The following is a 17,099-nucleotide window of genomic DNA, read 5'->3' on the forward strand; positions in this document are numbered from 1 at the left end:
TTCCTCAAAGAAAGCAGATAGGGTAGGCAACATATAAATTTTATCTTCGTCTAATTTTTTTTGCCAAAGCTGAAGTTTCATTTGGAATGATCGGATCTTTTCAGACAAATCGAGGCATATTGCATTTGGTCCTTGCAGTGATAAATTTAACTCATTCAAGATGGCAAAGATGTCAATCAAGTAAGCTATTTTCTGCAGTTCACTTTTATCCCCGAAAAGTGCTTCAAACTGCGGTCTTTCTTTCTGATTAAAAAACGTTTTGAGTTCATCACGAAGCTCAAAAACATGTTTTAAAACTTTTCCTCTCGACAACCATCTCACTTCAGTGTGAAATAGCAGAGCATTGTTTGGCGCTTCCAACTCGTTGCACAGTTGCGAAACCAGTTGACTGTTTAAAGTGCTCGCCTTTACAAAATTGACACAACTTATGATGCTTTTCATTACTTCTTGTAACTCTTGTGGCAGCGTCTTCGTTGCTAATATTTGCCGATGAATCATACAGTGAGTTCCGATGACTTTTGGTGACTCATTCAGTACCAAACATTGAAATCCAGATCGACATCCTAGCATAGGTGGAGCACCATCTGTGCAAACACCACAAACCTTTTCCCAAGAGATCTTATGCTGTGTCAAATACATCACGTGCAGTAGTTTTCGTTTCGAGAGGTTTGCAAAAAAGAAACTCATCTTTAAAGTCGCCATCATTAATATACCTCACATAAACCAGTAACTGTGAATAGTTTGCAATGTCTATAGATTCATCAAGCTGGATACTAAATATTGGAAGTGGAGCAGATTTAATTTCCTGGATTACCTGATCAAGAATATCAGCAGACATGTCATCTATTTTTCTGCGGACAGTGTTGTTAGATAAGGAAATTGCACTTAATTTCGTAACAAATTCGTCTCTGATCGTAACTCGAACAATGTCTTTGGCCCTTGGCAACAGCAAATCCTCAGCAATGGTGTGAGGTTTCATAGCTCTGGCGAGTCTGAGTGCCACTAAATATGAAGCTTCAACGGCTGCTATGTTTTGTTTGTGGTACTTGCCACCAGTGTCAAGTCTGGCTTTCTTGAGTCCATCAGCTTTACTTCTAAAATAGTTGGTATCCTTGCCAGCAAAGCTCGGATGCTTGCTATCAAAATGGCATTTTAGTTTGTTCGGCTTCATAGATTCGGCTGAAAGAACTTCATAACAAATAACACATTGAGGTTTCTCAATTCCTGCTGTAATTATTGAGGTAAAACCATACTGTAAAAAATCCTCACTATATTTTCTTTTCTTAACGTTCTTCTCTACACGATCCATTGTCATGGGATGGTTTGCTAATGAAAATAATATATAACAATAGCTTTAATAATACAAAAGATGATACATGGCATAGTTCAGTCAATACAGTTCATTAAAGTTTCCTATGATTTACCATTCTGTGTTGTTTTTTTTTACGTACCTGTTACTATCACAAGGGGGCAGTATTCATATCAACCACAGCTGAATATAAAAAGACCGATCAGCATCCAGATTAAGTTCCCATGGTACAGATTTTTTTTTGCAGTTGATGATTTTACAGTACATGATTTTACATTTACCCAGTAATTATAATTCATGAAGTGTCGTTTTACCTCCAATATTGCTGCTTTCAACACAGCAGCTGCTCTCTACACATGTGTGACTGGTCCGCATAAGTACATTATGGCGCCAACCCTGTCACATACACCTGTATTTGTACGGGGTGCATGTGATGGGGTTGGCGGGATGATGTTATCACGCCGGGTACTCCTATGTGGGCGTATCTGCATGTGGGCGGACCCACCGGGAGATGGATAGAGGAGCGGTGTGTCGGTTCCTAAGACCATCAGAAATATGTGTTTTCTGATGCTCTTAGGCAACCCCTGTGAAAGGGTCGTTCGACCCCACCCCCTCCACCCCGTGCAACCCACAGGTTGAGAACCACTGCTCTAGAAGTTGGGCGATAAGATGACCCCCCCCCATGCCACATTCCTCCACACCATGACTTTACTCCAAAGGTCTATGTGGTAAACAATAAGAAACTACTACTTCAGAAATGGCCAAAAACAAAAAAATGGAAGGTTCTATATTTTCCCCAATAGCTAAGATATAAAAACTACTTCTGCCTGATACATGTGTAAGGTAATAGTGAAACAAGCCTCATTTGGTTTAAAATAGTTTAGGAAGCAAAAAAGAACAGACATTTTAATGTCAAGTAAGCATTTTCAAGCTACCATGAAACACTGAAATAACAAGCCAGCAAATATACTCCAACCTGGCTGATAAATGATACAACTGTTACATTTTTAAAGCTAGCTTTAATATATCTATCACTTATTGAACACGAAATAACTTTTGAAGTCTTGAGAACAGCAATGAAATAAGGAAGACCAGAAGTCAGGGAGAGATTTGAGCATAGACTGACGAAAAGGAATACCTAATAGATTAGCTCCACAGTGAATGAGAATCGTAATGTCACTAAAAATATAACAAAACACTTAGAATAAAGATAAAAATAATTAAGAACGAAGCAGAGATTGACATATTAAAAAAAAACTTGTATGTGAGAAAAACAAATATTTTAGAAATCTATTGCAAATTTAAATGGCAAAGTATACCAATATTACCTTTCTTTCGAAAGAGTGCATTTAGGTAATTTTCTGCTTGGCATTCGATCTTTTCAGTGTTGGACTGGCCCTGAGATGATAGTTCCTCCGTTGGTGTTGACTGTGAAGAATCAAGAGATGGTATACAATCCTAAAATTATATAAGAAGAACATAAAAATATCACTTTTTATTTAAATGCAGGATATCCCATTAAAAATGGCAAAAAAATCTCTAAATGCTCATTTGTGCTACCTTTAAATATAACAAATTATATAGAGAACATAAAATTTGGAACAGGAGTCAGGAAAAAAGAAATTTAGCTCTGATAGAGGGCCAATTAGCCTTATTCTAAAACTATAGTAAAAAAAAAAGGGGGGACGAGCAGATAAAATATGTTGCTGAATAAATTTACTATATAGCATGCCAGCAATGAGAGCTTTAACAACAAAGCAGATAGGTTTACCTACTAATCTGACCAAATGTGTACAGGTTCTTGAGTTCTCATTTCTTCTCAGCCCTCACATAACAGTACATAAAGAATCAGAACTCCCCACCATACAAGATGCTGCTTGTCTAGTTTATTCCCTGTTTATAGTAGACACTAATATTTAATCACTTACACAGGAGATAATTACGATATCCAAAAGACTTCAAGAGAAAGTGAAAAGCTAAAAAGTAGTGCCACATTAACCTCCAACTACTGATTCCTAAGAAATCAGACTGTAGAGTGGTCTCAGACCAAACCAGGCCTCCAAGCTCACCCTTGTCTATATAAATACAAAACACATCTGAACTTTGTAAGTCAGGGAGCTATAAGAAAGAAATGTGAAATAAGCAAAAAGGATGAGTGTTTTGGGATTTTTCACTTACAAGTTAAGCTAATGTTAGACTTCTGACATAAGACTTTAATATTCTTTTCATTACCAAAATCAAGTATTGAAATTCTACTTGTAAGTTACAAATTTTCAGAACAAATTCAGTTAAAAAAATTGTGTTACAATTGTGCAATTAGTTTAGAAATAATTTCATAGCACTAAAACTTACACTGACTGCTTCTCTCTGTAGGTTACAAAATGAACATTTTTCATCCATAGACCAGTCAGTCAGTTCTTCTGGTTCACAGTCTTTAAAAGAGGGAAAAATATTCATTAAATACACTAACTTTATTAAAACAAATGAAATTACCACTGTCCAGAGCAATGGCTCATATAAAAAACTAACTACTAACAGTAGGGGGAAAAGACCTATCTTTAAAATTAAACTGATGACATCTAGGAAAAAATACACAGAGAAGCCTGTAAGGAGAGTAATTTTGCACTACTGTGGGACAAAGTAGCAAGAACAATGAGCTGGTGATAAGTTAATTTTCCAACAATAGGGTTTTAAGTATCATCTAGTCTTCTACAAGATCCAATTTATTGTTGTCTATTTTCACTATGAAAGAAATCAGAACAGAGATATGAGGGGAGAAGTAAATTTTGTATATTATGTTGGGGGGTGTACAAGAGAGAAAAGGGGATCAAATATATGGCGATGGAAAGAGAACTGACTCTGGGTGGTGAACACACAAAGCAATACATAGATGATATATATTATAAAATTGTATACTTGAAACCTATATAATTTTACTAATCAATGTCACCCCAATAAGTTTAATAAAAAATTTTTCTTGCGTATTATATTATGCAAGACAACATAAAACAGAGAAATGGAGTAAAGTAACTGAGGAGCCCAAAGATTTGAGAGAAAACGAAATGCTCAAGAAAACAAGTAAAAATCCATAGCTAAAAAGTCAGATCAGATTTTTATTACATTGCTTAAAGTCTTTGTTCCAAGAGTCAGAGTAAAAAGCAGGTAAACAAGTTATTGGGTTGTCGGAAAAGTCATGACATATTTTGTGTTTTTCAAAGGTCATTTATTTCTATAAAGAACAAAGATCAATCAGTGATATATTGCCCATTTTGTTCGATAACCTTTTGCCATCTTTCAGTGAGCTTCATAATTCCTTGTTCATAGAAAGACCTGTTTTTATTTGCAAAAAAGTGAACAAGGTGCTGATTTATAGACTCATCTGAATTGAATGATATACCACGCAAGGAGTTTTGAAGAGAGCAAAACAAGTGGAAGTCTGACGGCACAAGGTCAGGCGAGTATGGTGGGTGTGGCAACATATCCCATCCAAGCTTCAATAATTTTATTTTATTTTATTAAATTATTTTTTATTATGAAACACATTTTTTAGAATTAGTTTCAGCTGTACAACACAGTGCAATAGTTATACTTTTTATCCCTCGAAGTGACAACCCCCCTCCCCCAATCTGCCGCCCCATTTTCCCCCAATATCATACATATCTATTACAAATCCCTTGACTCCACTCCCACACTATACTCCACGTCCCATGACTATATATATATATGTATACACTTATAGTTGACATACAATATTATACAACATCAGCTTCAGGTGTGCAGTGCAGTGATCAAGCCTCTTCCCCATCCATGATGCAAGACATGTGACCACCTGACACCCTACAAAATACTCACAACATTATCAATTACATTCCTCGAACTGTCCCCCATGTCTCCATGGCAACACTGCAGCTGCGTATTTATGCTATCCAGCCCCCTCCCTCTCTCCCTCATCCCCACCCCCGAACCAACAGCCATCAACTGCACCCCCACATCTCTGAGACCACCTCTGTTCACTTCCCTCGCCCATTCAGTTTTTTAGAGTCCACATATAAGTGAAATCATATGGTATTTGTCTTTCTCCGACTGACTTATTTCACTTAACATAATAGTCTCTAAGTCCATCCATATCGTCCCAAATGTTACGATTTCATTCTTCTTTATGGTGGAGTAATACTCCACAATAATTTTTGACGGGTGCTCAAACTTGTGTGTGGTCTCGTGTTGTCGCGATGGAACACAACTCCTTTACAATTAACAAGCTCTGGACGTTTCTGGATGATGGGTTCATTCAAACTGTCCAATTGCCAACAGTACACATTCAAATTGATTGTTTGGTGTCTTGGGAGGAGCTCAAGAAACACGACACCTTTAAAATCCCACCACACTGAGAGCGTAACCTTCTTCTGATGAATGTCTGCTTACGATGTCCTTTGAGGCAAATCATCACATTGGGATCAAGACCATTTGCACACCACATTGTTGCTTCAACAAAGGATCATTTTCCTCACGTTTATGAGCATATTGCAGATGTTTATATGCACCGTCAAATGAACTTCTTTGAGTTCATGAGGAACCCAAATATCGAGCTTGCTTACGTATCCCAGCTTCTTCAGGTGGTTGTGAACACTTGAATGATGGATGTTCAATGTTTCGGCAATCTCTTGTGTCGTGTAACGTGGGTTTGACTTGATCAATGCCTTTATTTTGTATTCATCAACCTCGGTGGGCCTCCCTGACCGAGAAGCATCGTTGAGATCAAAATCACCAGCACAGAATTTCGTGAACCATCGTTGGCACTGACATTCTTGTAGAGCATTGTCACTGTAAACTTTATGCAACTTTTCACAAGCTTGACGCGCGTTCTTCCCTTTATGGAAGTAAAACAGTAAACTATGGCAAAAATGCACAGTTTGGTCTTCCATCTTCAACTTGTTGTAAAATCTCAACCAAATCACTCAATTTTTTTTTAGAATGAAACTAGAACTGCCGGCTGTCAAATGACATAGCAATAACATTGGTGTGAATGACTCTAGTACTTCCAAAAATGAACTAGTGCCATCTGTCACAAACATGCGTCATGACTTTCCGACAACCCAATATATTACTCAACAAAACACATGGGTTTTTTTTCCGGAGGATGTTCCTTATAATCCAACTACTGTACTATATTTAGAGTATTTGTGTAAAAAACACTTTTCTAGTGAAGGAATTTTATAAAGGTATTAACATCGCCATCCCAACTCTACTTAGTATAGACAGTGATTTTTCAAACTTCTTCCCTATAACAGGAACTCCCCTCAATTTCCTTTCCCATATAAATTCATATGTAGAACCTTAAGTCATAAAACCATGATCATCTGAAACAGCTACCCTGGGACTAATTTGAAAAGCACTGGTGTACCACAGTAACTTTCTCTTATACTTTCAAAATACACAATAAAGTTTAATACATGTTTCTGCTAAACTACACAGATAACAAGCTTATCCTTTTTGAAGTGATAATGAATAAATACTACCGTATTTGCCGGCGTATAAGACGATTTTTTGGCCCTAAAAAATATGCCTCCAAGTGGGGGGTCGTCTTATACGCCAGGTACACTTCAGATAGACTGCCCATAGTGCTTGCCCTGTGCCATAGTGGCCTCCCGATGCCCGCCCACTTCATTCCACATACCGTTCAGGCATCAGCAGCGCTGCTGGGTGTATGCTCGGCTGTTATGCGATTTTGCTGTTATGTGATTTTACCACACTCGCAAAATCTACGGTACCAGTCTATAGAGTGTGTTTTCTTTAGTGAATTACCGGTATGTTTACCGGTAATAAACTTGCACTGTTTTATGTATATGTTTGATTACATACAGCCTTGTGACAGTTTTCCTGCATGTCATAAGCATTTGAATATAAATTAAAATGTTGAAATCAAATCTGATATTGTTTTACCTTTTATTTGGTGTGTGCAAGGTGTGCGGAAGAGGGGGTAGTCTTATACGGCGAGTATATAACAAACTCTGTATTTTGAGTGGAAATGTTAGGGGGTCGTCTTATACGCCCAGTCGTCTTATACGCCGGCAAATACGGTAGTTAGAATCAGCCCCTAGGGTACTCTTGCATCAAACCAGAAATACAGGCCAGAATAAAAGATAATATAATTTGTTGGAATATAAAGAGTATAGTGATAGCTTCCTTTGATTTTGGCAGTGGTCCGGAAATATTCCTAATATTTATCTAAACTTGGAAAGAACAGGGAATTGGAACATAAAATCCATTATAGGGTAATAAAAAAATAACTGTATTTGAAGTCTTCAAAAATCTAGGATGGGGCCGGCCGAGTGGCTTGTTGGTTAAGAGTTAGCTTGGTTCGGATCCCACATGGGCCAGTGATGCTGCGCCCTCTACAGCTAAGATGGTGAACAACAGCTCAACCTGGAGCTGGGCTGCTGTGAGTTGCCGGTGATAGTGTAGGCTGCATTGGGGCTGCAGTGGGCTGCCGTGAGCTACCATGAGTGGCTGGCAGCCAGCGTGACCGTCCAGCAGCCGGCGTGAGCTGCCATGAGCCACTGCCCAAAGGCCGGAGACCAATCTGCCTCAGCCGGTAAGAGTGCAATGATCACAATACCAACATGCGCCAGTGAAGTGATGTCCTCCACAACTAGACTGAAGAACAAAAGGACAGCAACTTGTCTGTTCCCCTTCCCCGATTCCCCAAGGCTGTTCCCTCCCCCAATTCCCCAATAAAATCTTAAAACAAAAACAAAAACCTAGGATGGAGCTGACTAGCATCAAGCCATAAAGTTTTTGTTTTAATTTCCACACCTATAAAATAAGGATCCTGTCACCTAACTTATTTGTGGATCAAATGAAAAAATGTGAAAGTACTTTATAAACTACAAACACTATGCAAAAGCTAATTATTAACAAGGTAGAGTCACCAATCTGTTTTTTAAGTACTGTACTATCACACATATATGCATATTTAATAAGTTTAGTTTGCAGAAAATAGATCATTTTAATTTAATATCTGTTTATGAAAACAGATCACTTTTTGTAAACAACCCAACAAATCAAAATTTTGCGCAGATTGCATAGCTTTATGCAATTTTTACAATTAAAAACCCAGAACTGTAGCTATGTACACTTGTAATTTTTTTCAACCTTTCACTCTGTCCCTGGAACAGAATCACACACTCACACTCTTGAATGTAGGATCATGCAGTGTCTCTTAACTAGGGAGGCAGAGCTCTCTGACCAATGCAGTGAATATGGGAGAAGTAACAGTATACCATTCCAAGCTATGACTTCAAAAGGCACAGCAATTCCCCCAGTTCTCTTGAGCTTCCACCATCCAATGTGAGAACTTGTTCATAGAGTCATTACTCCTTTAGTCTGTGACCTGGAATCTTGAGGAGATGTGATCCCCATGCACAGCCTGGAGTCCAGTGAATCAGATCACCCATAAGCATGAAACTGATTTTGAAGCTGTTTGTTATGCAGCATTTCTGTAGCAAAAACTTGACTCATATGCCAAGCACAACACAATTTTCATAGATCTATGAAATCTTAACTGCTTTTTTATTATGACCTCATAAATAAGGAATATGAAAGCAATCTAGCATTGAGACTTCTAAAAAATGGCTGGTAGACCTAGATAAGAGGTATTTCTGAAAAACCATTGCAAGGTTTCATGAAGTTTGAGTGATACATATGTTAACTCAAAGGACAACTTTGGATTAATTAAAACAATTACTACTTGTAAGATAAATTGGATATTCTGAGATTATCCTCATTTATTTCAGAAGTTCTTTGAGGAAATGTTAATTAAAATAAACACCTACACAGTTAAATAAATGGCACTGAATAATCAATGATTATATAAATGCCATTAATTTGTACTGGGTTCAAAAAGCTATAACTTTACTTACAAATATTTAATTATGACTCTTGCTATAGCAACTTTTGATTTTGAGTCCAAATCAATGATGGTAGGATACATTTTTATATATGTATATAAAATAGATTTTGAAAAATCAACTGTAGGCCAGATTTCTCCCTCTGTTCAGGTTATCTTTTCATGTCATAAATATTAAATAAACACTACAAAAAAAATTCACTTTATCTCTCAAACAAAATTTGACAACGAATAAGATATTCCTCTCTAAAATAAGGTCTCATTTTAATACATGAAGGTATAAGCTCAAAAAGGGCTAAATTATAGAAACATCCTTATTAATAAAAGGCAATGTCAAAATGAAAACTGACAGTAAATGACTGACAGAGATCAACCTTTCCACTGTGGATATGTATTCTTCTGGTCAAAGTTTCTCTTGAATCATTTTACCTAATCTACTTTAGAAAGATAACAGACTTTGAAATTGGAGAATCTTAGTACTGAACCATGGGCTTTACACATTCTAGATATCGCCTTGGGCAAGTTACTTTCTATGAGCTTCAATTTCCTTATCTGTAAAATGAGGGTAATAACAACTGCAGTTTATAGGCTATAGTAAAAATTATATAAAAACATATGCAAAACACCTGGTAAGCCCAATAGAAGTTATTTTTATTTTAAGTCACACTTCTTTTGAATGTTTTTATTCTCTTCAGTACCTTTTAACCACAGGAAAGAAATCTGAGTTCCCAAAGACAAAGCCCAATGAAAAGTAAAAAAAAAAAGTAAAAAAATAAAAAAAATACTGAACTAGATTTTTCATGGTCATGAAAAAGTGGTTATAACTATGTTGATTTTGAGGAAAGATACTGAACCTTGGGCAATGTAATCAAAAATAATTTTTCATTATGGAACTACATATTAAATATATTGAAAAATATAGAGAAAAGAAAAACTATTCATAATCCCATCATCCAGAGACAATGATTAACACTTGTAGTATGTCCTTCCAGTTTATCTATGCCTTTTAAAAAATTAGGATCAGCTGATTCTTTGAAAAAAATCAGTAAAATTAATAAACCTCTAGCCAGGCTAACCAAGAAAAGTCTGAAATAAAAGATGGGGCATCACTGCTGATCCAATGAACATTAAAAATAAAATAAAATAATATTATGAACAATATTAGTTGCCCACAAAGTTGATAACTTTAGATGAAATGGATGAATTCCTGAAAGACACAATTTACCAAATCTCACACAAGAAAAAATAACCTCAATAGGCCTGTTTGTATTAAAAAATTAAATCAATAATTAATAATCTTCCAAAAAAGAAAATACCAGCCCAGATGGTTTCTCTACAATCTGCTCCAGAAAACAAAAACAAAGGAAATATTTCTTCACCCATTCTATGATTGCATCATTACCCAAATACCAAAACCTGTCTGAACAGAAGATAATGCAGAGAACAAATAAGCATTTAAAAGGCTTTCAATATCATATTCCATTAGAGAATTGCAAATTAAAACAAGATACCACTACACACTTAATCGAATGGTTCAAGTCCAAAACACTGACAACATCAAATGCTGGTGAGGATGTAGAGAAAAAGGAACTTAAAATTCATTGTGGGTGGGAATGCAGAATAGTACGGCCACTTTTGAAGATAGTGTAGCAGCTTCTTACAAAGCTAAACATACAATCTAGCAATGGTGCTCCAGTATATTTACCCAAATGAGTTGAAAACTTATGTCCACATAAAAACTTGCACACAAATACTTACAGCCACTTTATTCATAATTGCCAAAACTTGAAAGTGACTAAGGTGTCTTTCAAATAGGTGAATGGACTAGGCTAACTGTGGTACATCCATACAAGGCAATATTATTCAGCAATAATAAGAAATGGGCTATGAAACCAGGAAAACACATAGAGGAACCTTAAATGCATATTGCTCAGTGAAAAAAGTGAGTCTGAATGGGCTAAATACTGTATGATTACAACTACATGACATTCTGGAAAAGAAAAAACCATAAAAACAATAAAAAGATCAGTGTTTGACACGGTTTGGGGACCAGGGAGAGGACTGAAAAGGTGGAATACAGGTGATTTTTAGGACATTAAAACTACTGTGTATGATACTATAATGGTGGATACATGACATTGTACATTTGGCAAAACCCACACAACTGTACAACACACAAAGAGTGTTGTACAGTCAATGGGCTAGATTTGGCCCACAAGCTACAGCTTGCAGATCTCTGATATAATCTCCCTTTGAAAAGTGGACACACCTAGAGAAAAACCAGTAGGGATCTTATCAGCCCGTTTACACAGGCCTACTGTACTCTTTCATATTTTTGTAAATATCCATAGTTAGGGCAAGAAAATCAGATGGTCCCATGGATGAAAGAAACTGGCTCACAAATAAGACATGAAAAAGGATTGACTAAAGTTCTGTGACAGCAGGAAAAGTACGGTTTGGGGAGATGAAGGAGGAAAAGAGGCAGAGCACAGGGAACCTTTCTGGGAGTAGATGAAAGTGCAAAGTTTATGACATTCAAAGTTTCTTTGGAGACTTAATCCAAAAAGAAATAATAGTATATTTTCCCCAAAAGGACAAAAAGTCATGAGAATAGGTCAAAGAAGACAGAAAGCTAGGCCTTCTGTTTTGTTTACAACAATTAAAAATTGGATAGCATCTACATGCATTTTCAAAAGGCTTTATACTGATAGCACTGGTTTAATTTTCCTTCAAAAAAGTGGCTGTCTTCATCCTTGTACAGATCCAGATTTATTACTACAATTAATATCATCACTCTTGATCCTGTAACTTTTATTAGAAGCTTTTAATTCATAAAAGCAAGAAAAAAAGGAGGAAGACTTTATCTAAGAAATTTGGAGAAAAGTTAGAACATTTGGGGGCACATTTGAAGTAAGTACGTGTGTATGTTTGAGAACAAGACTGAGTTCCAAACCTTAGTTAATTTTATAAATTCCTCCACCAAAAATGCACAAAAGAGGACATAAAGTATAATATCTATCAGAATTAAAAGAATAAATGGAATAAGATATACAGAAATGGGATATTAAATTAATTAATTATAATAGATCTACAATACTGTACTGTGCAGTCATTAAGAACTGATCAAGAACTTTATATATTCAAATGATACACTTGTGACAGTAGGCACAAACACCATACAGAGGGTGCCAAAAAAATGTATACATATTTTAAGAAAGGAAAAAACTGTATTAAAATTGTAATTTTAATATATACCAATAACAAAAAATGAATACATGTCATGTGTATACACTATATTGGCACATTCTGAAAACATATGTATATACCAGGGGTGCCATAAAAATGTATACAAGTGGACACTTCGTTCAACGTTGCTCAAGCAGTAGGTCGCTGTAATCAGAAGTATCTGGACACTGATGGGAACCACTTTGAGGCCTCTTGTAATTGCAGAAGTCAAACGTGACTTGTAGTCATATTTTGTTATTGGTATATATTGAGTATTACAATTTTCATACAGTTTTCCTTTCTTAAAATGTATATACATTTTTTTGGGCACTCTGTAGTATATGCAGTATATAATAGTTTAATAAAAGAATAAATACATACAAACATATTTTACATTTATATAAAAATGTTAGAAATTATCCATGGGTAATGGGACTAATGTTTTTCTTTCTGGCTTATTTGTATTTTCTAATTTCCTAAAATGAACAGGTATTACTTGTATACTAAAGAAATACAAGTCTAAAAATAAAATATGCATTTATTTCCTTAGAACATTCTGCACATTGTATAACAAACAATTTCTGAAGGAACACAAATACGTGTGTGTGTGTGTGTGTATAACTATATAAGTAAATAAATGAAAGTGGAGGAAGCAAGAGGCTAAAAAGTCACAAATTGCAACTTGGGTTATCAGAGGGCAATTAAGCATAATGCTGACTTCTGACATAAATGGGAAAATAGGTTAAGAAAGGAAGGCTGAAGAAATAACAGGTACAGGTTAAATTCCTGTTTGTTTATATTTTTCCTTTGTTCATTTTTAAGCTCAGACAGATAGGTGAAGCTACAATTAGTCAGTATTACTTATAAATAAATCAGGTCAAAATATTTAATTCAGTGTTAAACTATGATGAAGTGAGAGATATTTACAAAGTTAAGGGATAAACAAAAAAGATCTTAGCCATAAGAATGATAAAACACTAGAACACCCACCATTTGGAGCCTCTATCCTTAAAGTCATGTTTTGCATGGGTATCATTCACCTGACTATGTGTGGTTAGAACAAATGATCTTTCACAGATACTTTCAACTTTATGATTCATAACTCAATTATCCTACTCAACATTAATAAAAACTGAGCAGAAAAATTTTGACTACTCCAGCTGTCATTGGAACTCCCTTACATGCACATAGAAGACAGGACTGCCTTTAGAAAGACTACAGGGATCTTCGGTCTTAGTAGAATGGAGGGGACCAGAGACGAATAGGAGGTAACAATGCATAAAACTGTCCAGATCTAAGATTCAGAAATAATTCGGTCAAAATCAAAGTAGGAAATCTATCCTAGCACTACCCATTTTATAAATGAACTGTACTACAAAGTTTCAGATGGCCACAAAAGTGTTCCCTCCTAGCTCTCCATTTCCAAGCAAGAAGTGAAACAACTAAAGTATGATATCACAGCAATTACATCACAGATCCAAATGTTCCACCAGGATTTATGTTAGCATATTTGGAAGAGGAGGCTATAATAAATAATAGAAGTATTATACATAAATATAAAACTCTGAACACACATGGTGGTATTCTCAGAGGGACAATCTGAGTTCCAGGCTGTCTGTATCATAAGCAACAGGAGATATTTACTTAATTGAACCCCTTAAATCCTCTTTAAGAAGTCAGGGAACATAATATACAAAATAACAAAAATCAAATTTCACTACTGAGCTAAAACCAAGCTTCATTTTCTACTTTGATCAGTGTACTAATATTTTAAAAGAGTATATCATGTAATAATAGGAAACATTTGGATTTTATTTATTCATTTAAAAATATTTTCTAATTAAACAAGATTACAAATTCATGTTTAGCATAGAGTTAGTGTAGAATATCCATTTTTCATTTGTTAAATGGGACAGAGGTTAAATTTTAAATAAATTAAAAAATTACCTTCAAATAAACTGAGATCTCTTCGTAGCCGTGGTCCATAAAGCCCTTCTAAAATACTCTCAAAACCTGTGTTAGTAAAGAGAGAAAAGTATATTAACTACTAAAAAAGCTTAATTTCACAACAATTTAAAAAAAACATAAACTCTATAGAAATCAAAAGCTTATAAATTTATCATACTTTAAGGTATCATTTTTCCTTTAGTTGAATGAATTAAGTTGAAATAGGCAATATATAACAGTCAATAGTCACACATGACTACCAAAAATTACACAATTGTAAAGAAATTAAAACATTCAAATGTTAATATTCACTACTAAAACAAGCAAACACCTTTGCCACTTAGAAATATTCCTATGTTAAAATATTATGGGCAGATTTCTTTTGTAATAATTTTGTAGAGAGGAGAATTAGAAAAGATGTGTATTATAATCTTGTTTATATTCATTACAAAAAAGGTTAACTTAAAAAAAGCAGCTTTAACCTCAACTACAAAAATGAGTAAATGAGTGGCAATGGAGAGAAATTCTTGCTGTGAAAAGTATGATGTATAAAATTTTAACCTACTTGTAAAAATCACAACACAATTAGTTCGTGGATATGGACTGCTTTAAGGAAAAAATTTACTGAAAATCTTGTCAAGTTAACAAAACCCTAGTTCATGAAATTACACTGTATTCTACTTTTTGGATATACTAATTTTAAGAATTTACAGTTTTCTTTTTAAAGTCTCTATTATATTCAATTTTAAGCAGCTTTTTCATAAACTACAAAGCATCCAAAGGAAAACTGACCAGGATGGCAAAATAACTGGGAAACTAAGAAAAGGAAATACCTGAAGCATGATTAAATTAAGAAGAAAAAAAATCTAAAGGTAGCATGATAGATCTGAAAAATTAAAGATAAAGTAGAAATACTACTATAGAAAAGTTTCATAAGTCATTAGATGCTTAAAAAACATTTTAACATCTCTGAAATCAAGATGCATACTAAAATCAATGGTGTGTCATAGTCAAAAGGTGGCAACATTTTTTTTACTTAGTAAAATCTGAAGAAATGATGCTCTTACAAACTTACGTTGTCTTAGATTTGACAAAGTAACATAGTTACCATGGTTCTTGGTAAATGTGTACTTAATAAAATCTTTGTGACATGATTCATTACTAGTTCCCATAAGTGAAAATTTCAGGCAGAAACGTGAATGAACTACCACTAGAGAGCTTTCATAAATGCCCTAGAAAAGACTTTCAAACTGGGTAAAGCTTCAGACTAAACAAGCCCCAAATCACTATTACTAAGATATTTAAATTCTACTTTGCTGCGATCAATATCATCCAAAAATAATACTGCAAACAACTATTTCAGGATGTCATTCTGTGGTATACTGGACAAAATGTATAGCCTCTCCCTATATAAGCCTACTAAATTTAAACAATACACATTTCCTACATTTAAGCCTGAAAAGAAGAAAGCAAACAAGGACTTAACTTTTGTTCTACTGGGTTTCTCAACAATTTTATGCTACCCTCATAAAGTGCGTTACAATGCTCTTTCTCTACTCTCTGGAAAAAAATTAGAAAGCACAGGATGCCTTGTTTGAATATTCAGTAGGACATACCAGGCATGCCAACCGAGAATAAAGTCATTATGAACTGGTGAATTTTTTTAAACTGTCACAGGACTGACTATTCAGGTACTCTATTTATGTTCGTTATAGTTTTCTGGTAACTTGCCCATTTCAATGATATTTTCCAATTTATATTTATAAAATGTTTCATCATGTTTTTATCTATCTAATGTCCAGCACCAGCAGTCATGTTCCTTTTGCTTTTTATTCCTTATCTGTTATTTATGCTTTCTCTTTTTTCTTAGTCAAGCTCACTTGAAGTTTCTTAATTTTTTTAGATTAAAAAAATTTTTTTGATTCCTTGATATTCTCTACTGTATGTTTGTTTTCTTAGCCACTAATTTCTGCTCCTGCTTTTCCTTGTGTACTCTGTTTTGAGTTTATTTTGTTCTTCTTTTTCCTTCTTTCAATGGATGTTTAGTTCATTAACTTTCAGCCTTTCTTCTTTGCTAACACATGCATTGAAAGCTATCACTTTCCATCTCAGTACTCGTTTTAGCTGCATTAACTTTTGATATGTCATATTTTCTCATCAGTCAAAATATTTCCTAATTTCCATTATGACTTTTTTTTGGATTTCTGTTTTTTTTAGAAGCATCTTTAATTCCCAAATATATAATCTACCCTTTTTATAGATTTCTAATTACACTATAGTCAAAAGAAAATGTCCAATATAATTTCAATCATTTGAAATTTTCTGAGGCTCTTTTTACAGTTAATATAAAAAATTTTTGAAAATTCTCTACTCTAAAATTGCTGGATGCAACATTCTAATTTGTTCATTATGTTAACATGTTAATTGTGCTCTTTAAATCATCCTTACTCAGTTTTGTTTTTGTCTGTTCTAGAAATTCTTGAGAAAAGTATGTAAAATCTTCCATAAAATTTTGGATTTGTCATTTCATTTTTTTGAATTTTTGCTTTATATGTATTTGATGCTATATTATTAAGTACTTATAATTTCATAATTGTTATATGTTCATAGTGTATAGAACTCCATATAATTATAAAGTGACCCTTTTTATTTCTAGCAATGATTTACACATTAAACTATATAGTCTATTATTACACAACCATAAAACATTTT

At 34.5% G+C, this 17,099-nt stretch overlaps 1 protein-coding gene across 7 annotated transcripts in view; it reads right to left on the minus strand.

The window, feature by feature from the left end:
• The window catches only part of LCORL (ligand dependent nuclear receptor corepressor like), a 131,737-nt gene that overhangs the window by 77,709 nt on the left and 36,929 nt on the right, over positions 1-17,099 (minus strand). For 4 of the 7 annotated variants that reach the window (XM_019654232.1, XM_019654227.1, XM_019654226.1 and 1 more), the window contains exons 2-4: positions 14,388-14,453; positions 3,662-3,741; positions 2,638-2,767 (exon numbers count right to left, since the gene is read on the minus strand). In XM_019654232.1, the coding sequence (XP_019509777.1) occupies positions 2,638-2,767; positions 3,662-3,741; positions 14,388-14,453 (276 nt within the window). The remainder of the gene's footprint in view (positions 1-2,637; positions 2,768-3,661; positions 3,742-14,387; positions 14,454-17,099) is intronic. The other 3 variants (XM_019654228.1, XM_019654230.1, XM_019654229.1) reach the window with 1 other exon arrangement.

Source organism: Hipposideros armiger, unplaced genomic scaffold, assembly GCF_001890085.2.
Source record: "Hipposideros armiger isolate ML-2016 unplaced genomic scaffold, ASM189008v1 scaffold_217, whole genome shotgun sequence".
In the NCBI taxonomy this organism is placed as follows: Eukaryota; Metazoa; Chordata; class Mammalia; order Chiroptera; family Hipposideridae; genus Hipposideros; species Hipposideros armiger.